General features: G+C 44.4%; 1 protein-coding gene across 1 annotated transcript in view; it reads right to left on the bottom strand.

Moving 5' to 3' along the window:
• LOC133138547 (arf-GAP with coiled-coil, ANK repeat and PH domain-containing protein 3-like) overlaps positions 1–23,887 on the bottom strand; it is a 94,778-nt gene extending 70,891 nt beyond the window's left edge. The window contains exon 1 of the mRNA XM_061257395.1: positions 23,718–23,887. Coding sequence (XP_061113379.1) covers positions 23,718–23,764 — 47 coding nt within the window. The 5' untranslated portion in view covers positions 23,765–23,887. The remainder of the gene's footprint in view (positions 1–23,717) is intronic.
• Positions 23,888–24,735: the final 848 nt, after the last annotated feature.

Here is a 24,735-nt window from a genome sequence, read left to right on the forward strand (position 1 = left end):
GCTGCCCAGGGCAGTTTGAGTGTCCCTGTCTGCTTGTTGTTTGTAACTGTCTGACCTTACTACAGTCCGCACTGCTGCCTGTTCATCACTGTCTGACCTTACTGCAGTCTGCACTGCTGCCTGTTCATCACTGCCTGACCTTACTGCAGTCTGCACAGTGCCTGTTCATCACTGCCTGACCTTACTGCAGTCTGCATAGACGCCTGTTCATCACTGTCTGACCTAACTGCAGTCTGCACAGTGCCTGTTCATCACTGTCTGACCTTACTGCTGTCTGCGCAGCCTCCTGTTAAAGTAGTGAGTGAAGGTTGAAAAATCCCAAGGGAACAATTCTGATAATTAATTTCTGATAATGGTAATGATGGAGTAACCTTAAATAACTATAGAATACAGCTACAAACAGCCCTGTCTTGATCATTTTCATTTGTAGAAAATGATTGTGATTAAGGTCTACTAAATTGCTTGTATCCCATGTTGTTCGGAGAGAAATGGCTGTTATCCAAGAATTCCATTGAATCGTATATTTGGTTTCACATATAAAACTGTCTTGATGCATTAGCTGACACAACCTTAATTGGCTTTCCTAATTGCCTACACAGAAACCAAATAGGAGACTACAAAATCGAGCACATAAATCTGCCAAGCCCTGATGCTGAAACTCCCATTCTTTGCATATTCAGAGACAAACTGTAGCAGAGGCTTTTATGATGTAATTAGCCAGACCGCACCTCATTAACATCGGGTTTGTGTCGTTCGTCCATTTATTTTAGTGAAACACTGCTAGACAGGAGCTAATTCTGTGCATAGTTTTCAGTTTAATCTCCTGGTAATTACTTATGACAGCATAACTACATTTCTGTTTTACTGTGGGTAAGCCTGCCACATGTTGAACAGTCGTTGTGTGACAACAGCATCTGATATAGGTAGCAAGACTGGCATCTGACCGGACTCCCTCCATAATGTAAAATATATTGATCTCTCTCCTGTTATTGTGACTTAAAAACATACATTTTATTTAATTAGCCTTTTTTCAGGTGAGTCCCATTGAGAAAAAAGGTCGAGAGACCTAGAGCATAAAATGCAATGAAGCGCAGTACAACGTGAAGAGCCAGGGAACATAAAGAGCATGTAGCCCTTGTTCATCTCCCTGGATGGGGTTTTCCGCAACTTTCATGAAAGCAACTAACAGTTCTGGCGCGCCAAAGCTAAACCAGAGCCCTTCTATTTTGCTCTCCGTCTGTCGCCATGGTGCACTTAGTGTTCGCTTGGCCCATCTTGACCAAGTGGATTTCAGCAAGCCAATACATACAGTACAATACTCAGAACCCAAAGCCTGCAGCACCACAGACTTTATACCTTGGCTTAATATTTCTGTGGTGCAAAACCCCAGGCACTGTCCCGTGTACAGAAGGCAGCTGGGTCTCCCCCAGTCCTAAAATGCTCCAGAGTAAGTGTGCTGTTATCACCCCCAAGGATTTTTGGTAGCCAAATGTTTCGTGGGCAGAGAGTGATCTGATCTGGAGGGTTACTCTGGCCGAATAGACATCCCCCACCCCCTCTGTTCTTCCCCGAAGTCTACTGGCCAGGCAAGCTGTCCGTATCGCACAGCCCCTCCCAACCAAACACCAAAACCCAACACTCAAGGGACTCCAAGGATTATCTGCCAATTACTGCTGACATGCTCTCCAGACATCGACAGGCGTAAGTAGGCCTAGCTGCTGATGAGAAAGGGCCTGGGGGTATTGATTTATTTGGGCTTTCCTTAATGGTTCAGACTCGGGTAGCCTCGCTGTGTTGGATGACTATCACCCCATCCCTGTTTGATGGGTCTATCTCTGCATCTCCTCCAGATGGACAGCCCTTATCTGTGTTACACACACACACACACACACACAGCTGCATATGCATGTACCAGCGTACACAGACACACAAAAACACACACAGCGGAATGTATATGCCCTCATGCACACATATACACTTGCATACATGCATACAGGAACACACATAAATACCCTGAACATTACAACAGAACAGGCAGTTGAACACATTAGCACATGTCTGACTAACTACCACCGCCACATTACCCTAGGAAACACTGGCAGAGAGCTAGAAAGAGAAACCTGCTAAGAGCAGCATTTATTTAGCAGATTTCTGCAATAACTGCCCACATCTCTGCTCCAACCAGTGGGCCAGACCCATGGCTCAACAGACGTGTAATTAGCATACCATGCTAGCATGCTAGCCTCATTAGCTTAGACCCGCTTCACTGAGTAACTGCATGACACCAAATTCATAATATGTCATATCCAACCCAGGATCAGAGAAGTGGAAAAAGCCCAGCCAGACAGCATCAGCGTCTCACTCTTGGATTTAATCAGCGTTAAAGCAACCTTCCCCTGTATGCGATACACACCGTAGAGCAACGGAGCCTGATATGTGCATGCGTATGGATTTCTCTCTGATGGGGACGGTCTCTGGGAGCATGCTAACGTGCTAATGGACGCTGCGACTGCGCTTGTTAAATGGTGGGCCTGCCAGGTGAGACAGCTGGCCAATTTTTTCGGCCCTGTTTCCGTCGAGACATGGCCGCTAAACCAGTCCGAGCTGCAAAAAGGGGCTTGTGCCCAGAAAAGAGCCCAGGCCCTCGACCTTCAGGCCACGCCTTTCCCGGTGCTTCGACTCGTCTCACGCCCATTGTAGACATCTCCGCTGCAGTTCTGTCGGACATTCAGGTGCAGAGTACAGTCACATGCCCCGAGGAAAAGTCTTTGGGACTCTCTTGCCCAGGGAGCTGGGTATATTTGCGAGAGCTGTGGGCAAAGCCGTCGCGAGTCTTTAGTCGAGAGAAAACATGTGGATGCATTCTGCGCTTGTTCATATCACTTGCTTGTGTTTCCCACTGCTTCTGTATGTAACTATGGCAACTGTTGCCTTGGGAATGATTTGCGTGTCAGTAAACAAAGGTTCTCTTTTAGCTGGAGACGGTCGAGGGGAGTAAATGTAGGCTGCAAAAAAATAAGAGAATGGGGAGTGGTGGAGGGGGGGTTGTGGGGGAGAGCGAGAACAGAGGGATGAACACATCAAAAGAGGACACAAATAGAAGGCGAGAACCGAGGGGAGAGGATACGAGGCACCTCGGCTGACTTGGGTAGTGGGTGTATATTAGCACGACAGGGTGGTCCGACGTGACTTAAATGTGTAAAAATGTGTGAAGAAGAATAAAAGAAGGGATGGAAAGGAGGAAACAACAGGACACAGGGGGAGGGAGGAGCGCGGTGTCATGTGGGGGGAGAGGATGTGCAGTCAGGGGGCTCCCTGTACCCCCGACCCGGACCTCCGACATAGCAGTCAAACATTTGAGCAACAGGGTTTTGGTCGACCCAATGTGTGCGAAACCAGCTGATTAGCGTTAGCAAATACAATTTGGGAAAACAGAGTTTTAAATAATGAAAAACCAGGACAAAACTTTTCTAAAAGAGGTTAAAGACAGTGGGTCACTGATAAGAATAGGCCTCACTCACCAAACCTGATCCAGAGAAAAAGTTCTCATGAGATCTCAATCTGCTGAGAGTGTATGCACATACATGACTCCACTGAATAGGGGATTGAAATTCTTCAAAACGGTGTTAATATTACTTATGAATATCCACTGTACTAAATCAGAGCAAAAGCTTCAAAAACTCTGAGACTGTAGATCTCTACCGCACACACCAGAAAACATTCCAGACATACACGGAATATTCAGATCTTTCCAGTCTGGAAGAAAAGCAATGAACGTGAAGAACAACTATACTTAGAACTGCCCCTCACATTAAGTCCATATCATACATGATGCATGGATCACGCTCCCACACTGGATGCCTGCTTGTCATGGCAGCCTGATGATGCTGCAGAGGAGAGCGATGTTGCCAGGACGATGGCGGGTGGTGTTTCCGCAGTAACCCTGCTCTGGGTACAGTGTCGTGTTCCTGGTGTGACGTCACCGTTCCCGGCGGTGTGTTCCCAGGGTATGTTTACGTGAGGCAGAGCTGTGTACATGTGTGAAACTCAGCCAATGCATGCTGTTCACCACAGCTTCCCGACGACCAACAAAAACGATAGCCCTCCGAACCCTGGCCCGCGATGCAGAGCGCTAGCTTCCTGAATGGGAATTGAGACCGCCTGCCCATGGCCTCAGACAGGAAGTGAGCCGTAGAGGAAGAAGGGTTGCATTGTTTCCCGTATCTCCAGAGATGAAACAATGCAAGCCAACATTTCCCTATTTTCCCTGCCGGACTGGCATTCCCGCAGGTCCCACCGGAAGCAAGAGAATGGGGGAGCGCTATGGCCAAGGTGGGGGAGGGGGGCTGAGAAGTGTTAAGGGGGACAGTCACGCCTCGCTGCGACTCCAGAGACAACAACAACGGCAGCGGAGACCGTGACAAACTTTGCTAGAGTTTGCAGCTGAAACCTGACCTGAAAGTGCCCTTTGGGGACCAGAGTAGTGTGTTGTTGTGCCTATTAGCAGTGAAGAATGCCTGTGGTCTGGGTTTGTTCCAGGACACTGGTTCTCGTCCAGCGTCTGCATTAGTTTGAGATATATATTGCCACGTCAGTGCAGAGCTGTTCTATTGCAGTAATACAGTAAACCGCATGTTGTATATTCTCAGTAACGCTAAACTGCAAGCTGCATGTCCTCAGTAACACTAAATCGCAAGCTGCATGTTCTCAGTAACGCTAAACCACATGCTGCATGTTCTCAGTAATGCTAAACGGCATGCTGCATGTTCTCAGTAACGCTAAACCAAATGGCACTTGGTCATTGTTCTGCCAGAGCGAGAGATGCCATGCTGGGCACTGCCACTGACTGTGTCACCATGACATTTTGATGTTGGATGCCGTGGTGACACAACAGATGACACAGCGAGCGACCATGCTAATATTTCAGGGAACTGACACGTCCTCACTGCACTGTATGTGTCTGAGAGAGAGAGAGAGAGAGAGAGAGAGAGAGAGGGTGAGAGCAAGAGTGAATGAAAGTAAGTGACTGAGGGAGAAGGAATGAGAAAATGGGAGAGGGGAGAGAGAGTAAGAGAGTGAGTGGGATGGGGGTAGTGCGGGGGCTGGGCTCAATCAGAACCAGATGCCGGGACTGGTACGCAGATGTGCTGGGGCCTCAGAGACCCAATGGGGAGCACGTGGTCCTGGAGATCCAGGGCCAGCTGAGACTGTACGAATGTGACATCAGTGCTTTCCACATGGGGGTTCCTCACAGGTACACACCACACCAATACGCCAATACTCTCACACAATACTGATGGCCTCACACAAGACACTAACACTCCCACAATACACTAATACTCTCACACAATACTGATTGCCTCACACAAGACACTAACACTCCCACAATACACTAATACTCTCACACAATACTGATGGCCTCACACAAGACACTAACACTCTCACACAATACTGATGGCCTCACACAAGACACTAACACTCCCACAATACACTAATACTCTCACACAATACTGATGGCCTCACACAAGACACTAACACTCCCACAATACACTAATACTCTCACACAATACTGATGGCCTCACACAAGACACAAATACACTCACAATACTCTAATACTCTTGCACAATACACTAACACTCTCACAAAATACTAATGCCCTCACACAAGACACTAATACTCTTGCACAATGCACTGATACTCACTGATGAGGATATTCTACATTTCCCACTGGTCAGTGTAACCACATTACCAATGAAAATAAACAATGAATCAAACAAGGAAATACAGCCCACATACACCGGATTGCAGAACCCCAGGGATGATGCAGGCTGGGGTCGGCCATGCAGGTGCGGGTGGGCGTTCGGAGTTTACACACGCGGAAATCCCTACGCCATTCCAGGGAGGATCGGTGCTCCGGCCTGATTGGTCATCATTGCTGAGGGAGACACCCTGGCCCCACAAATAGAGCTCAGGGCAGGCGTTCAATTCTCACTCTGGCTCTGAAAACCCTGATATTATCTGCTAAATGTGGAACTCGTGGCTCATCCGTCATCCAGACCAAACATCTGCCTCCGTCAGGGATATCGGCAATGAGGGATTCAGCACTCTGGTAAAGTTGGTTCTGATTAGGGAGTCTAGCTCTCTAGTAAAGTCGGTTCTGATTGGGGAGTCCAGCCTCTGGTAAAGTCAGTTCTGATTGGGGAGACCAGCACTCTGGTAAGGTCGGTTCTGATTGGGGAGTCCAGCACTCTGGTAAAGTCGGTTCTCAGCAGCCACGTACAGCCACTATGTCCAGTCCAGCAGCTGTGCAATGCTCACAGATGACATACTCAGTGTCTGTGGGTAACCACAGATGGGCACATATCTGAAAGTTCCGTCTTTTGGCCCTGTAATGTTTCTCTCTGACCACCAGACACTGTCGCCGTCTCCTCTGGCACGGAAAAACCAAAGAGGGCAGACGCTCGCAGACCACCACGCCGCCCCGACGGAAATCGCATTACCACTCCCGAGAAATGTTTCAGAATTGATTTTCCCCTAGTGTGCACACCGCAGTTAATGGAATCAGGGTGAATAGGAGGAGAAGGAGGAGGAGAGGGAGAAGGGGGGCACATATTTGTAAAACCTCATCTCAGACAGACACCACTTCCCCCACTGAATGAACAATGAGGTCAGCAGATGGACATTCTGAGAAGACTTAAACTAAGGAAGTCATGCAGGGTTATTTCCAATCAAACTCAATTCTATCAAAATATAAATTGTAGGATAACAGCAGTTGTACATGTAGATCTGACAGAGGAAGCCTCGTAAGATGGGTGACACCCTGCCGACTTCTCACACTGGGCCTACAAACAACCACGGAGAAAAGGGAAGACTGCATAAATGTTTATCAAGCCCAAAGCAGGACAGCCGTGAAGCATATCCATTACATTCCATTCCATTCCATTCCATTACATTATACAGACATGTTTATCCAAAACCACATACAAAACATATCAAGGCCATCCGCTAGGCAGCAGGGCAAGGTTTTCCTTGCAGAGCGAGGTTAACGTGATGCAGCACGGCTCGGATGAGAAAGGAAAAGGCTGCAGCAAAAAGCCTTCCCGCGGAGAAAAAATGACATTCCAGTCCTGTGAACACCACCTCCTTCCTCGGGCCAAAGACCCTCGCTTACAGTAAATCATGTCCGCACGGTGTCCCTCCGGGAGCGGTGGTCACACTGTTTACAGTAAAGCATGGTCTCAGTCCAGCCGCCTTCAAACGCAAGGCCAGGCGCTCTGAGTCTCCCGGCTTCACCGTACAGTGTGTGGAGTGCCGGGCTGGGTCAGGCAGTACACAGTGCTGAGAGTGTGTAGGATACTCATCCTAATGCTGGGGTGCTCTGGCAACCTGTTTGCTATGCTGTGATTCAGAAGGACAGTAATCTGCTGGCTTGGCTGTGAGGTTGGAGGAAAAAGGTTGCCAGGTTTCAGCTCAGATCCATCACAAAGGAAGGTCCATGTATTATGCTTGTGCTGTATTGAAGTCAGGGTCCCATTTTCCATCCTTCTTCCTGGGCTGTCATCGGCTACAAAGAAGGCAAGTGACCTCATCATCTTTATTCATAGCCCAGGAACAATGTGTTTGTATACTACGTGCACTTTTGTGTGTGTCCGCTTGGTGTGTGTATTAGAATGTTAATTTCTAAGTTTGTGTGTGTGGTGTGAGGTTTGTTTTGTGTATGTATGTGTGTATGTGTGGTGGTGGGGGTTTCCAACCACAGCTGCAGAATCTTAATTTCCGCTCTCTAGTGTCATTATACAAACAGTTTGAAGCCGCAATGAGTATACACACATTTGTATACTTCTTATCAAGTATACTCCCAGCTTGATTGAGAAGCCTAGATCAAGAGAGTGAAGTGAATAGACCAATGGGGTGTGCATGATGCTCATGTAGTATCACCCTTCACTTCATTATTTCATGTGCCTAATTTTTCTTCTTCCATGGAAAATGCTACCAAATCGTCACCCACCAAAGTTGCCGGGAAGAGTGATGGAGTTACACGCCACTGCTGAATTCGACCAGCATTTGGCAGGTGGCGGGTATTAATGCCAAGCCCTGAATATAACGCAGCTCTGCCCTTAATGGGGCTCAAAAACCCTCCTTCTTCCAATCACCTCTCCTGCTCTTGCTCCTGCAACCAATCACATTTTCACAAGAATAATTCACTATGAGTGCTAACAACAGTGAATTTAATCCAGATTCTTATTTGATCCCAATGCATATGGCACATAAACAACGCTCACAACCAAAGATTCTGCTGCCATACTCTGTATACACAGGAACTGTTGGAAAGAGAATAAGTCAACTGAACTACCAACACTGCAGCCTGGATACTTTATTTCCTGGCACTTAATAAAATGCTCACACAGTTCAGCTGTCTGATAAGACAGGCCAGCAGGTTTTTGTTTCTGTTGGCGGGGGTCCCAGCTGTTTTTGTAATTTCACAGGATGCTGGACAGGAATCTATTAGCACACCGTTCAGACCATGGTGCCTTTCACTGAGCACTTTGTAGTGAGTGTGTGAAAAGTCCTACGGTTTCTGCAAGGGCATCCAGCCAGGCCCCATGCCTCTCCAGCAACAAAGGCAGCAAAAGTATGACATCACCACATCCTGTCACTCAAGCGACCTTCAGAGCCTCCAATTGTCTTCAACATATGAATATGCATTCTTCATAGCTTCCACAGCCTGACTTCAATTGAGCAAATTTGTGTCTCAAATAGACCTGAATATAATGTCACTGACAATGCTTTGTATAAAGTTGTATCATAGGAAAAAGAACAAAGGCAAAAATCCCCATTTTATAACCGTCTAAAATAATATTTTGCAGATATAAAAAACACACAGTCACAAAAGGAAACCATTTTCTCCTAATTCATAATTGTTTGCACATAGCATTCCTTTTGAATATACTCAATAGCACAACGCAAGCAAACATGGTAAACCAGTCATCGGGGCTTGGATTTCCCTCTGCATTATAGGAGTTTAAGGGCTGTCATGTGCAGCTACAGTTTCACTTCTGTTGGTTGCAAAAAGAAACACAGCTTGGTGCTAGCAAGATTAATTATCAATCAATGAGCAAAGATTATATTTCCAATTATGTACTTGTAGATGTTATTACACAAACTGACTACCATAGCACACATTTGAAATATACAGATGAACAGCTGGATATTTACTGCAGCTATTCAAGTTTGGTATTTTCCAAGAGAATATGAGTATTTGATGCAGTTTTAAATACCAAATACAGCATTGAGATGGAAATGCTTTTGGAAAGAAAGGCCTGTAGATGGTTTTCAGAACCACAAGTCTGTATTTAGCTCAATCTGAAGGCTCTTGACTCCCCCAGAAGCATAACAGAGCCTCAGAAATCTAATATTCCTTTTGACAGCGTGTTCCCTTCTTTAGTGACTTTATCATGGAGTTTTTCTTTTTTTTCCAAACGTTGCGATATTCAAATTGAAACGATGCACCAACCGCTGCCTTCAAGGTTTGTTATTACTGGCGGGGACTCAAAACCTGATCTCGCTGCCGGCGGATGAAAGGAAAGGCTTTGGCTCACACCAGCTGAAAGCTCAGCTCTGTTACCGAAGGGATCGCATAAAAGGAAAACAGGTTGGGAATCACAAAAACGGAGAGTGAGGGAAATTATATGCCGAAGATTCGCAATTTCATAAAAGGGGGAAGTATGATTAGACACGTTGATGTTCTGGGACTGGGGACAAACTATAGAGGCTAATCTTTGATTAGAAGGCAGGTCAAAATGGCTGACTAAAATCCCCATCATCAAGAAACACCTGCGGAGTGACACAGGGGCTCCATACTCCAAAACAAAATCATGGCAATGACAGTGTACTGTATCTACAGCAGAAGCGAAGGACACACTCTTTCTGTATCCCTGCCACTGGACACTTTGTCGTCCACCTACATTCTATATTTAGTGCTTGCAATGCGGTACAAAGTGTATAGAAACACTTTTACACTAATGCCAGATACATATGATCTGACGTGATGCATCATTTTATTGCTGCAGCTAGACCCTCGTTTCCTTCTCAGCAGCAGCTATTTTAATAGTGCAGAACTGACATTTTCATGTTTTAATGTAAAAAATGACATCCTCAGGGGGAAGTATGGCATTTTGTTAAACTCTGAAATGCTCATCAGATGACCTAGCCTAGATCTGAATTTGGAGAACAGTCATGCAGTTTGTCAGCTGAAAATGCAGGATAGGAAGTAGAGTCAGAACTCTTAACTGTTGCTTCTGCTCTGTTTGACTCCTCATGTGTATTAATTTCTCCAGCTTTTAAACAGCATTAAAACATTAAAACAGCAGATTCTGACTGATGATGAAAATGCACTGATTATGTTGTAGGATTACAGATTAAACTGGATTTAGTCAATTTGACTCAAATCATTTAAGCTAAATGATTTGATGTAATGCGAATAAAGATAATGCTACTACGATAATCAAAAGGGATTTTCCAATGGATAATATGCGTTATATCATTCCCAAGCCACAAATGACGAATTCAATCTGTGTTTCTGTCACATGGGTGTATCTGATTCTGTATGGGTAACACACCCACCAATTTTAAATTTTTTCACAGAATAATGTTTAAAGGCAGATATCTGTTTTCAGAAGTGATATAAGTATCTCATAGGTTTGGGGTGATTTTGACACAGAAATACAGCACAGATACACTTGGAATGTGCTGTGGAGAGGATCAATGATCATTCTACCTGGAGGGCAGAGAGAAAAGCCACAAATCCATTTGAAAAGAACATCTTTTAACCATCGTCTTACAGCACACAAGTCATTTTGCGATAAAATGCAAACAGGCCTAATGCAAATATAATGAGTAATATCAATAATGATGTCCGATGTCCGAATTTACATAAACAAATTATATCTTGCTCAGGTAAAATACAACAATGACATGTTTAGTCTGCTGGAAACCAACTGGTGAAAGAAGCAAATGGAACCAGTGTGGACACACAAGCACATGCACACACAGCTTCTACGCACTGGCAATGCATGTGTGGTATAGATGATGCTTTTGCCACTGTGCCAGAAATGTCTTCCTCCCCACAGTGTAGAATGCCCAGTTCCCAGGTGCATCATAAACTGAGAGCAAGACATTTTGGGACAGTAAGAAGACTTGTGCCTGTAGGCAACTTCAGAAATTCCAAAATAAAATTACATTTATCATTACTTTAGCTGTACTACTACAACCTCCATGACATGCATGGCGATTGCAAAGACAACATCAACATAATATTTCTCCCTCAACTGGTTTGCATGCTGAATTTGAATGTTTCTAACCTTGACTGCACCTTGATGCTGATGATGATAATGACAGCACATTCATTTTTTACCTTCTAAGGGAGTTCACCCAAATAGATGTCGACATTAGATCTGATAATAGGGTATTTGGAATCTTACAGGAGATTATGGAACTGGTCTGCCAAGATTCTCCATACAGAATCCTGAAGATTAGTCAGGAATCCATGATCTAGTCGGAGATCTGAATAGCAGCGACATGCTATTCATGACAGTGACATGACAGTTTGACTTTGTCCTTGTTTTGTGAATAAGAACACAAAATATTTCTGTGGACTACAATATCCTGAAGTTCAGAGGGAGACCTACTGAAAGAACCTCATGAATATTACACCACGTGAATGTTAACCTACGGTCTGGGCAAATGCTAGTTCATCACAATAGAATCTGCTCTTGACGGCCATAAAAAAATGAAATGACAGGTTTGACCTCATTTTATAGAATCGACACTTCTCTTCCTGAATGTTCACTCTGTTCCTCCAGTGTGGTTTTAAGTAAAGAGACCCTTGGGGACTGGGAGAGAGATTTAGTGCAGTAGCCCAGAATGACATTAAAAACTCCACCCTGAGGAACAGGCAGTCACAAGCTTGGTGTCAACCAGACCACAGTCAGCTGCCACACCAAGCCGCCTCACATTTAGCCACATAGCCTCTGAGCTGACTTTAAACATGGCCTGCGCTATACCCACCCATTCAACCTAGGGTGGGGCCTCCCCATTGGCGACACCAACAGCAGGCGCTGTAAAGGCCAGAGCCCCGGAAGTGCCAAACTCACACTGCTCCAGGTCTCCATGCTGTAGCAGGCCTGGAGGATCCGCTGACACAGATTCAGACTAGAAGGAGGTCAGCATGAAATAGAGCAGAAGCAACAGGGACGTCAACAGCAGAAACCGCTTCCAGGAAACCAGCTCTGCAGATGTCAAAACTACACAACTTTAAGCAAGCGTAGGAAGGCTAAAAAATAAATAGACATTAAGCACAATGTGGATCCGGATTGGAAGTCCAATGTGGCAATAGAACCAAACATAAATAGTGGCAGTAGGGATACATGTTGGATGTCGATGTCAATGAAGCCTAAACATGGACTCTGTGCACCATCACTTGTCTCCTGAGCAAAGTTTGAAATGATAGCAATGACGTCACATTCAGTCTCCAGTGTATACCAGCACTGCATAGCGTCAGCCATTTTGGGATAGGTCTGTTTATCGGCAGGGCTACAGATGGATTCCCAAACATAGTGGGTGGAAACCGCCAAGTACTGGGACCAGAATCAAATGCTGGGCGACTGTACACAGAGAGAATCATGTGGAAGAAATAGGGTCATTGCGGGAGACATCACTGGCCATAAAGGAATTTTAAACCACCCATTGGTGAAGCCACATCGCAGACACAAGGTTAATGCACGCTCCGTAGTGCAATTTTCACATTTTGGTTGCCAGGAAGTGGAGAAACTGTAAAAGGTCAAGACTGTGGATTTTGTATATAAAATGAGGTAAACGAGCATCCATCTATGCCTCCACTAGCTTTCCCAAAGACACAGAGGTTTGTTGACATTTCTGAGGAAGCAGAATGTGGTCCAAGAACTTAAGGCTAGCCTGTCCCTCTCAATTCTAGCCATGCAGATAATTTGTAGGTACAGAGACAGCAGCTTCCTTTAAATAGCGACCATGATAAGAGAACCCAATTCTGAAACTATTCCTTCTGGAAAGGACATTTAAAGTAAAAGGCTCTTTCACATGGTACATACATACATATTAATTTTACACAATGGGTTATTTGCATTTAGGTGTCAGGGGCAGGAGTTCATTCTGGGCCATCATTGACAGGCGTCAAAATGATAATTTGAGCCAATCCACAACTGACTCTACTGCAGCAGATCATTAAAGGAAGAAGAGGACAGAACTGCACATTTACAGCACAATTAACAAGCGATTTTATGGCATTTCATAAATGTTTCAAAGAAAAATCAATCCTTTAAATAACTCAGCCACAGGGTAGATTGACCTATTCATACATTGCTCACTTGATACTCAAGTCCAATGTGTATTTGCAGGCCTGCTGACTGTACTCACTCATGGAAATGATCATGCACCTTGTCCAGAGACATCTTAAAACACATCCGCTGTTCTGGTTTCATACTAAACAGACCAGATTTGGATGGTTTATACCTGCACTGCAAACATCATTTCCTGTAAAGTTTGTGCTAAATGGGGACTGGCAAATATCCCTCTAGAATGAATCATGAGATTTTTTAAACAGATTTTTTTAAAGCATTTTTTAAACTCATGACAGTTGCAGGGCCTCTTGCAGGGCCCAGAACAAGGGACTTTCCCCCGCGGGCAAGTGAAACTGACTCATGCTTTTATGAATCAGGCGACGGCAGCCGGAGCACAAACGCACGTGGGTCCTGGGGAAGTCTGCCGTCTTAATGAGAGCTTGCCCTGCGCTCGTGACTCAGTTCTCCTGCGGTATGACGGGCCTCACTGTCTGCCCCGGCCCTTGAGGGCCGATCAGCTCCGTATCACAGCAGAGCGTGCCGCTCCGGGAACAAAGGCCGCATTCTGCCGACGGGCCGAGGACGACGCGGGAGTCTGCGCCAGAGGTCTTCTCACGCCGGCTAAGGAATGAACCTGGGTGGGGGGAGGGGATTCCCAGACATGCAGATTCACCCCACTATCGCATTTATGCTGCAGAGTTTATGCCATTTGGAGGGAGAGCATGTGGAAGGGTAAGCTGGAGAGCATCTGTAGAGAGAGTTCTGGAGAGTTTTGACCAAGTGCGGCACTCTGAGCTACAGCAATACCAGCCCACCCGAGTGGTAAAAATTCATGCAAAAAATCTATCAGCCGTTTCCATGCACTTCCATCCAACTCCACTAACACTCCTCTCCATCCAAGTCTTGGTGTTGGTCCATGATCCAATATGTCTAAGTTACTTATTTCTGCCTCAATTGAACAAAAGGCTACATTTCATACTGACCAAAAAGATATTGTGAATATTCTGATCTCTGTAAAATGTAATAGGGTTTGGGTCACCTGACTCATGAGGATGTTGTGAGCCCCAGCCACAATTGAGTGTGTACTTCATGGTAGAAAAACATTGTGAATTCATAAGCTACATGAACAGGTATACTAAATCATATTGATTGCAAGCTCATGGAGTCAAACTAAATCAAATAAGGGCAAGGAGTGATCTGAGGCATTCTCTAACCACACGCAAACCACACGCCACTCACGTTATGAATATGAATGTAGCCCTGAGGCGAGCTTCAGACCAATGTTCATTATAACCGCTGTGTGAGATCAACAGAGGATTTATTTGAAGCTCTACCGCCCTCGCTAAGCCCCTCTGAATTTGAATATTGGGCTTTTTCACACTTCCGAGATGAAAGGTTTGGTCTCCCGGCGGTCGCAGCAGGGGTAGCCGATGGTGGCGTCTCGGCCTTCACAAAGGAAGGAAAATATTTTGTCAGGTTGCCGGTCTTCCACCTCAGTTCAGGCCCTGAGCGCTGTACTGATCAATGTCAGAGTTATGACTTATGAAAGGGTAAACAGGGGTTAAATTGAGACTTCCCAAAACAGACTGGTGGAGATTAGATTGAATTCTTCCAGGCCTCCGTGAACTGGCCTTCTGTAAGACTAGACGCTTGATCCACAAATTTCCGAACTTAACGCCTGCAAGGAATTAACGTCAAAGGCTCTACATATTGACCTGAGGACATTGTGGTTGTGAAATGCAATATCTAAGACTGGTCAGGGTAACCTCACACTACATTAAGTACAGGTAATGTAAAATGGTATGAATAGGTAATTTGAGACAAATTAAGTTTGATAGTGAATAAATATAGACTCGCAAAGAAGATGGCAGCAATTCAAAGGGAAATTTCTTCTATTGTGACAGAGAAATAGCAACAGATTCTATTTTCATTTTAAATTCCTCATAAATCGACCACAGAGTGAATCAGTCTGCAAAAGCTAGGAGCTCAGGACGGACCCTGTGGTCTCAAATGTTTGGTATGCAGCAAGCTGGCTATAACAGGTCTGCACGTTAGAGGAACACAGCTGGCCTCATCATTTGGGTTGGGATGAGCATAATACACAACTGACATTGGAACCCCAGGCAGTGCCTTTCACAGCTGATCATCCAGAGCTGATGACTCTTTCAATGGTGGGGAGGCTATATGGATGCAGATTAATCTCAGGCAGGATCCAAGAGGGAAATTGTCTCAGTACTCAAATCCATTGAGACTGTAATCCATAATTCTACCAAGATGAAAAGACGCTACAGAGACAATTCCAGCAGCAGACATGTATACATCCAACTGCCGAGTGTCAATGGAGTGGTAGGATCCCTGATTAATCTCTTTCTCCACCAAAGAATAAGCAATTGTGTTCAGCTTTCAGACCCTGGATCCAGTTTTTTATAAGCACGCTGGATGCAGTCCCTAACTGATCTATCTGTTCATCCTGGTTTTTCAGGTGGCTTGGTTTGAATGGCAGCCTCAAAGAGCCTGACTCAGTTGAAGACAGCCAAGCTGTCATTGGGCGGTGCAGTGATGGCTTTGGCCTGGTGTTGAGCTGGCTTTGGGCCTTGACCCCATTAGCTCACTCCTACTGATGAAGATACCAGGCCGCTTTACGGTAATAAGATGAGTGGATCTGCGAGCTCATCTCACTGTGAGACTGTATAAGCATGCTGATGACCTACACAGAGAGACACACAGGGTGGAGCGTGGGTCGGGGGTTGGTTCCGTTCCCATTGACACAGATTTTGAAAAGTTGTGGGCCTTCAGTAATGAACACCACTGGGACAAAGCAAGACCTATATTTTAACATAACATAACACTACTCACTGTTAAACAGAGTACTAGAAAATCAAGAAAGTAGAAACTAAGAATATGAGAAAACTAGAGTAATAGAAAAACGGCACAGCATGCAATAATTGACTGTAACATATACACTCACTCTAAAATCAGTTATTGTTCTTGATGTTGAGTCTCCAGGTTCCAGACCTGAATCTCAGAGAGAATAGGGTCCTGAGAATATCCTGTGTCCCTAGAAACCGAAGAGAAGGTAGGCGAGAATCAGAATGTCCAGTGCGTGGGCTACCGTGTGTGCAAGGTCAGGCCACTCTTCCACTGAAGTTCAGCACATCTTCAACATGTGGCAGAGGGGCTGCTGGTGAAACTAACATTTTGCTAATGGAGATTTGTCCAGCTGCAACTGAAATTCTCTCTCTCTCTCTCTCTCTCTCTCTCTCTCAGATGCGGGGAATGGTGAACCGCCTTCAGGCCAAACTGATGAGGGGAATAGTATGTGGCGTTTCCAATAAACACACGCGTGGCCTTTAGCCGCCTCATTCGTCTCTAACGCCCAGCGACGCACTGTGAGGGAAAGCACAAACAGCATTGGCCTGGATGTGCCAACAAAAAAAGGTCACTTCTTCTTTCCCAAAGGATTACCTGACTTGGGGAGAGTCGGGTTGCAGCCCTTTGTGCACGGCACAATGCGTTAAGTGCATCTATTGAGACGGAGTATAGAGACGAAATACGAATGAGAGTTGTAGTGAATGCGAGGCATGTGACCAAGCATGGTGTTGACTAATAGCACAAGGTGGTTAGGGGGAGAGGACTGTGAGGTAGCCCTATAGCTGCAGATGGGGTGGTATCCTCATGAATATAGATAGAGCGCAATCCCGAATCCAGATGGCCAAGGTTCCTGTATATGAGCCTGAACCCATGAAACACATTGGCCCTGGCCTGTCCACTATACACCTGGCAAGACCAGCATGCTTCAGAGCCATTTTGATGGGACGCAGCCAATGTTTTCTAACCATTTATAGCAACTCGGTGAAGGAAGGTCAAAGGCGATTAAAAGTATAAATTACAGGGATGTTGTTAAAGCACGCGCTGTTCCCAGATGGTAGAGCATGCTGAGATGTCTCCAACTATCAGTTCCAAAACTACCAAAGCAACAGCATCACAGCCACTGCGTACATTTTAGGATAATAAGAACTGTTATGTGATTAATCTGGTTCTGCTTTTAAAAAAGTGTTTTCAGTTTCTAAAAAATGGTATATTATTTACCCTTGCTCTTCAGCTATGCCACAACATTAGGAACATAAGGCCTAGATATTTTCCAGTAAACAATGTATTGGGTTGTATTGTGTTAGGCTGTTGGGAAAGCAGGTCAAGATAAGACTTCAGAGCCATGAACAGCGCTCAACCCAAACAGTGCTCCACCGTAAGGTGGCAGAAACAAAGACAGACGGTCACCAAAACAAACAAAATCCAAATGAACTAGGCCTATAGCTTGCATAGTAGTAGACAATACAACAGAGAAGCCCAAAAAGCACAGAGCATGCAAAAAGCATGCTTTGCCATGGCAGCTCAACATTGTAGTAGGCTAAGCTATGTATACATTGCATAGTGTGTTATTCATTTACTGATTTCTGGGCTAGCAGTTAGCTATCTGGACATCTAGGTACCAATATTGCTACAGCAACAAACAGCACTAACCATACTAGCTAATAACCACCTATCAATAAATTCCACCTGTTACCACCCCAAGACTTTGCTCCCAAAAGTTACAGCTTGATCAATGTATGATACGAAGGTGTTGAAAATCACATTATCCACAAGATTGCTATAGTGGTGATCATAAAAAAAACCATACAACCTATTTCTGATCCAAAGTAAACAGTCTTCTAGTTGAAGAAGCTTTTTTTCAGAAGTGAAACCTAGGGCTGTTTGTGATGGGGATACAGGTCTACGATATCCTGTGCAAGCATATCGGCTGCACTGCAGCTCTCCGTCATTGCCTGTGTGAGTCCCAGCCCGTGTCTCTGGCTCATAAAATCAGCGGAACCATTACTGTAAACACTCCTGTCTCAGGGCGCCCCACGATCTGACTCACAAACAGATGGCACTTATTAACACACTGCTGCCAAGGCTGGAAGTCTTTGATTTGGGAAGGAGATGATATCTGAGAGATAGGATTGTCCACGCATTTCACACACACATACACACAAAAGACACTCACACACTGCTCGCAACCACACACCTTCACACACACATACGGACCCACAAACACATGCACGTACGCACACAGACGGAGAAGACACAGACGGACTTCCTACTCGACCCGGCAGACTCCCAGTTTTGTTCCGATTCTGGGAAAGGGAAGTGGCTGAATGGAATGTCTCGTATTATTTATTTAACCTTCAGAGCGGCGTTGGCGGGAGGGGGCTGGTGAAGATTCCTTGCACGGCATGTTTTACAATGTGCAATGCTGTTTGAAGTGCCTCCTCCACAGACAGGCTCATTGGACAGGAAGCGCCTTTTCTGTGCCATGACTCCAGTGTTGAGTGAGACCTTGCACATCATCAAAACCTACAAGTGAAACTATCCCTCAGGCTGCCAGGATGACACAAAATCAGTTCACTGACAGTCAATATATAATTAAATATCCGAAGGTCTCTCATAGGGGGTACATTATGGGGTAATTCCAAATATATCTGCAGGTAAATGTGAGTCTGTTCTACTGACATGTCAGCAAGTCCAAACAAGTGAACGTGCTTAATGAAATTTGTTACAGTCTATAAGACAGCAAACAATGTCTCCACAAACACAGGCTGTATTTCACAGGGAAAATGCCATCTCATTTTCACAGCTGTGGATGGAGCATTCATTCAACTGCAGCACACTGGCTAAACTGAGCCTTTCCAGCATTCCAACAGGAGGTGGTCTGACCCCTGACCTCATAACCCTGGCCACATTTTCCACAAACTTTGACAACAAAGCAAATTAAATCAAAATAAATCAACCAACTTTTTTCAGAAGTCGACAGGAGTATGTCCTTGACATGGTGCTTTGGTTTTGAGATGAAAAAGGAACATGAAAGCAATCAACACCTTCAAATGTTGGACGGTGTGTTGCAGCTCTACTGTCTTCCTCCGAGGGTTTCTATTCAACAAAGGAACAACCCGCCTTTGAACCTCACACCTTCAACATCTAATGCTCCAGGTGCACTGGCCTTTAACCAGGTGTGTAAAATGCAAGGCAAAGATTTTGTTTCATTCAGTCACAAGGGGGAAGGAGAAGGCAGGAGAAGCTGGGATGCTGCTGTCATGTTGGACTCAGTGGTGGGGGTTCAGAGATGAGGCCCTGATTGTGGTAGGCTCTCTGGAAAATGAGCACCCTGAAACTCTTGAAAAAAAGTCTTGAAAATAAACAGGTTTCAAAGCTGAAACTCTCTCCCTTACCTTCCCAAAATTCATCTCACATTTTACATTTGAGAACAACAAAGCCATTAATATGGATTGACCTCAAAATACATTACATGGCATGTGGGAATTCATAATTAATATTGCATAATATATGGTAATATATGCTCAAACAAATAATGTAAGTGGAACATGCGGCTCATGAAAGAGCAACTGGTTATGCAAGTACCCAACAAATACATGATCACGACTGTTGTGAGCAGAACCCGAAATTCCCAAAAAAGTGTCTCCACATGAGCTCACTGTTGCAGGATCCCCCTTCACGCTTTGCCAGCCACGCAACAAGGTTCACCTCCAATCACAGCCCAGTGTATGGGGCAGCTCTTGGACAGCACAACATGTATCCCTCCATAAGCCTGGCAGAGGCAGCACAGCTAAGAGCAATAATGTGCCCAGTTTCACAGCATGACCGGTACTTTCACTACAAATTACATCAACTCAGTGAAGGCGGGTCCACGGTGATTTTAACATACATTTGACAGGGAAGGAGTTGATTGACAAGTGAAGCTTCCTGTGAAATATGTCATGTTCTCTCAAACTGTTTACTGAGAATCTGATCAATGTCCAAGCTGGAATGACAGTGTCCTTTCTTTGGAAACTGGCAGTGTCTTGAGACCTCTGGAAAGCTGACTGTCTGGTTTCCTGGACTACCTTGGCCCAAACCCACATATTGATGGTTAGATGTCAAGAGACATATAATGCCAAGAGACATCTCATGTCAAAAGACATTTAACCGTCTGGTGGAAGGCAACCTGACATATATAACATGGGCAGTGGTCACAACAGGGTGCAGAGTGAGGTATTCCGTGTGATAAAGGGCCATCCTCTTGCACAGTAAACGGCAGAGAGGACTGACTACATCCATCTTAAATTTAGCACGTTAGCAGAGGTGTCCCTGGCTTTCTTGGTCTATGACCCACCGAATCATCAAAACATGGTCTGTGACCCACCCCTTATTAAAATATGGACATATTCATACAAACATGTGCAGTGCATTTAACAGGTGAAGTGTTGTCTGGAGACAGTGGGAAAACACCAACACCAGCTCAACATGTGCTATATTTATAGATGCAGACCTATATTTATATATTTCTGGCAGCTCTTATGACAGACCTTTCCTAATCTTGTCTAATCTTATGCCAGAACAACAGATTCATCTGCATTAGTTCTTGGGCATTTAGCAGACACACTTGCCCAGAACAACTTAAAGGGTAATGGCTTACTTTTTTAAACAATCCACTAAAACAGCTGGATATTTACTGAAATACCGGGCTAAGTACTTTGCTCAAGGGCATAATGGCAGCAGTCCACCAGGAAGGTGAACCTGCTGCCTCAAGAGTTCCAAGCCCGGTTCCCTATGTGACAATATGCTACACTGTCTGCCCAGACATATTATGAAATGAAGTGAAATCTGAGGGTGGGGGGAGGTTCAATCTTTCAATGGTAACAGCCCCCACAGCCCTAAATCAGGAGCCAATGGAATGCTAGCGCCCTTTCTGACCCTGTGGTAAGGGTCATGGAAGGAGCCCACGTTCCATGCAGGGGCCCTCCTTGCATGGATATGGAATCGATTTTATTGTTGACCCCTTTGCCCAAACTTCACACAGCAGTGACCCTTCCCATACCAGGGCAATTATCTGCATTTAGGGGGAGCTGCACCTGGGGAGCTGCACCTGGAGAGTGATGGGCCCGGCGTTGCGCAATGCATAAAAGGTAGGAGTCTGTAGAGGAGATAACTGTCCGTTCCCACACCATGTAAAAAAAATCCCTGCACGCAGGCATGGGTCCAGTTATCGCTCATTGCTACACAATACAATCTTTCTCTCTCTTTCCCTCTCTCTCTCTCTCTCTCTCTCGGAACATCCATTCAAAAATGTTTTAAAGAAGCAAGCAAAGGTTATTGGGGAATGTTAATGTAAATAAAGTAATGGAGTAGATAATATTATCAAATTGATATTACAATTTCCTCACTATTTCAAAGTACCAACATTGTCTCGAACAGTTGTGCTTGCTTAAGAGATAGACAGCATGCATGAAGTGCATAAGGATATATTTATGTTTCATGTCAAATTCTGGTCACCTGCAAAACAACTGTTTACCCAGCATGATGGCAACATTGAACAACATAATGCAGACTTGCAGGTGTAGTGAAGTTCATAGATGCAAGTTATACTGGCAAATGGGAGTCTAGTTAAGTGGCATACATGATTTAGGAGAAGAATCCAGAAGAACAGCTTATGGGCGGCAACCATGATGAATCATTCCAACCTTAACTGACGGGATGGGAAGATGTGCTGATGAAAGTGGCTGAGCTCACACAAGAAGAGGTCTGCGTTCTGGAAGTCTATAACTCCTCTGCCCATCGATTCTAAAGGCTATTTATTAGAGACCAGTCTGTTCTAGAAAAGTACCTGACACTGGAACTGGTATATGACCCTTTAGCAAGAAGCCTGTGTGCACAATGCTTGGGACAGAAATTTGGCCAAAGAGTTCCCTGAGTGTGTTCGCACAGTAAAATCGTCAGTATCATATCAGTTTGATGAAGTAGCTTACATTTGACCCCTATCAGACCGAAAACCTCTGAAAAAAGCCTTCTAGAAATTTTACTGCATGTACATTACATTTTACGGAAAAGGTCTGGAGTCGCCGTTTCCTGCTGCCAACCAATGAGCACGAGGTCAAGATATAATAGGTTTTTGATTGTCACCAAATAGCCAACAGCTAATTCCCTTGCAGCTCACAGTAAAGATTGATTTGAATATCGCACCTTTAGTAACATTTACTATTCCATCAGCACAAAAGTGCACCTTCCTCACTGAAAAGCAGGGTAAGCACCAGGCAACTCAATCTGCAAAAGCATTACTTTTTTTGCATAAAGGCTATATGTATACTGTCCCTGTCTGAACCGCTGTTGTGCTGTTTTCTTGAACATTTCGCTCTTTAAAAACTGCCAGCTGCAGTGACATCACCCGCTAAAATATATAATTTATTTTTCACTTATTTATTCTGCCGCTTACGTTTATTTTTTATGGATCTTCTATTGTCATTCGCATCCTAAATTGCATGCAAATGTACGAAAATAAATGTATAAATAGTTAGCCGACTAATCAGTCACTCACACACATCCACGGTCAGACAGACACACACACACACGCCAGGCGATCACAAAACACATTTGGCAATTGCGTCTGATGTTTCGGCCACTGCCTCGAACAATTAGGCTCATCGCCTCGTGGGATCTACGATAGGTTCGAATGTTCTTTGACTCGTTAAAAAACAGAAAAATAAATTACAATCTATAGGCTACCACATAGACGTGCTCCTAAAATTGCATTCGTCCTCCAACTTAATTGCACATAAACAGCAGGGTATGCGTGATACAGAGACAGCAAGATCAAACCGATAAATTCCATGAAAATAACTCGTGTCAAAATAAGCACATGAAGTCCATAAATATGTCTGATAATAACGATTCTCAAGTGGATCGTAAAACCCAATGTCCATTGCTTTTAATTAGTGTCACCGTGGGGACCATGGTGTATTGTCATTCAACAAATCGTTCTCGCTTTTTGCACCAAAATGTTGTTTTCGCCCTATTTAATTCAAACAGTTGGTTGAGACAACTAGTACAGCGAATGTGCATGTAAAAAGCGAGTCGGTCCAATCTCGCCACCTAACATATTAGCATAAAATCAAAGACGTCGTTTTGCTGGAATTTCATTCTCGCTGCTTGTAGGACTAGCATACTAAGCAGGCTAAAATTCTTAGGCTACGACCAGCACTAGTCTACTGTTACGCCGTAGCTAAATGATTTGGACCGATACTATGTAGCCAATAAATACATGAAACTGGAAGATGAATTCGCCGGACAGTGGGTGAATTAGTCTTGTGAGTATTATGACATGCTTTGCTTAAAAACTGAACAGAATATTTAGAAACGACAAACCAACTTGCAGTTAAGCAAACTCCAAACGGATTGCGGGAGAATCAAAGAATTCAACAAGCGAACCCAGCTAGGGAGTAGTTAATCAACCTCTTTGCACGAACATGTTCTTACCTGAATCTGGGTGAATCTTTGATACACTCTTCGAAATCCACCGTCATTTTAGATTATAGTCCGAGTTTCTCCCTTTCAGTGTGAATATGTCATTGCCTGAGACTGATGGAGGGAAAAATAATGAAGATGCGTATTCCTGTATCTCTCCCGCAGTTCTCTAGTCCGGTGAAGAAATGGTACTACTACTGTACTCTCACCAGATCGAGTGCATTTCAATCTGCCTGCCGCTGGGTGAACGAGTAAGGGACCATCGTCAAAGATTTAGCCTGTGTTAACAAACGAGCACTGTCGCAAAAATCTTTACTGAAACTGAAAGGTGCCCTTGGTGTCAAGGAAATCATAACATAAATTGTTTACGGGAAGCGAGACATGAACACTACATCTAAAAATAACAGAAATGCATTCTGATGTATTTCAGATTTCACATAAATCGGATGAAGGTCAATTTCTGGTACAACATTATTCTTTAATGGGTTAAATATATGCTTTTAATGGAAGCATAACACACTTTTAGTGGGTTTAGTGAGTTATGTCCCTGGGCTCATCTCGAACAGTTCCTTTTTATCTGTGCTTTCAATAAGACAATAAGAAAAATTATCCCCAAAATATGATATAACATATTTGAATGAAATCTACAAAAATCCGCTATTATGGACCCTTGATTCATCTTTTGACTGCACTTGGTATTTTGGCAGTGAATAACAGCTGCCATTTTCGATTGGTGCAATGACAGTATTTACATATATTTTGCGGTAGCCTATTTCGAAGGCATGATAAATCTTATAACTTCTTAAGGTGAAGACGATTTAGTATTGTTAATAGGATTGAATTTCATGTAAAGACTGTGCCACACGCAGTAGCTACACAATTTCACAGGGAAGTATTAAATTATATCTCAAAATTAGCGAGTAAACAGTTAGTAGAAAATCCATGTACTTTTAGATTGTCCCCAAATAAATTAAATTAGCCAGCACACATCCCTGTCAATCTCCATGACATCATCAATCGAATAACCGTG

This window comes from Conger conger, chromosome 10 (genome assembly GCF_963514075.1).
Source record: "Conger conger chromosome 10, fConCon1.1, whole genome shotgun sequence".
In the NCBI taxonomy this organism is placed as follows: Eukaryota; Metazoa; Chordata; class Actinopteri; order Anguilliformes; family Congridae; genus Conger; species Conger conger.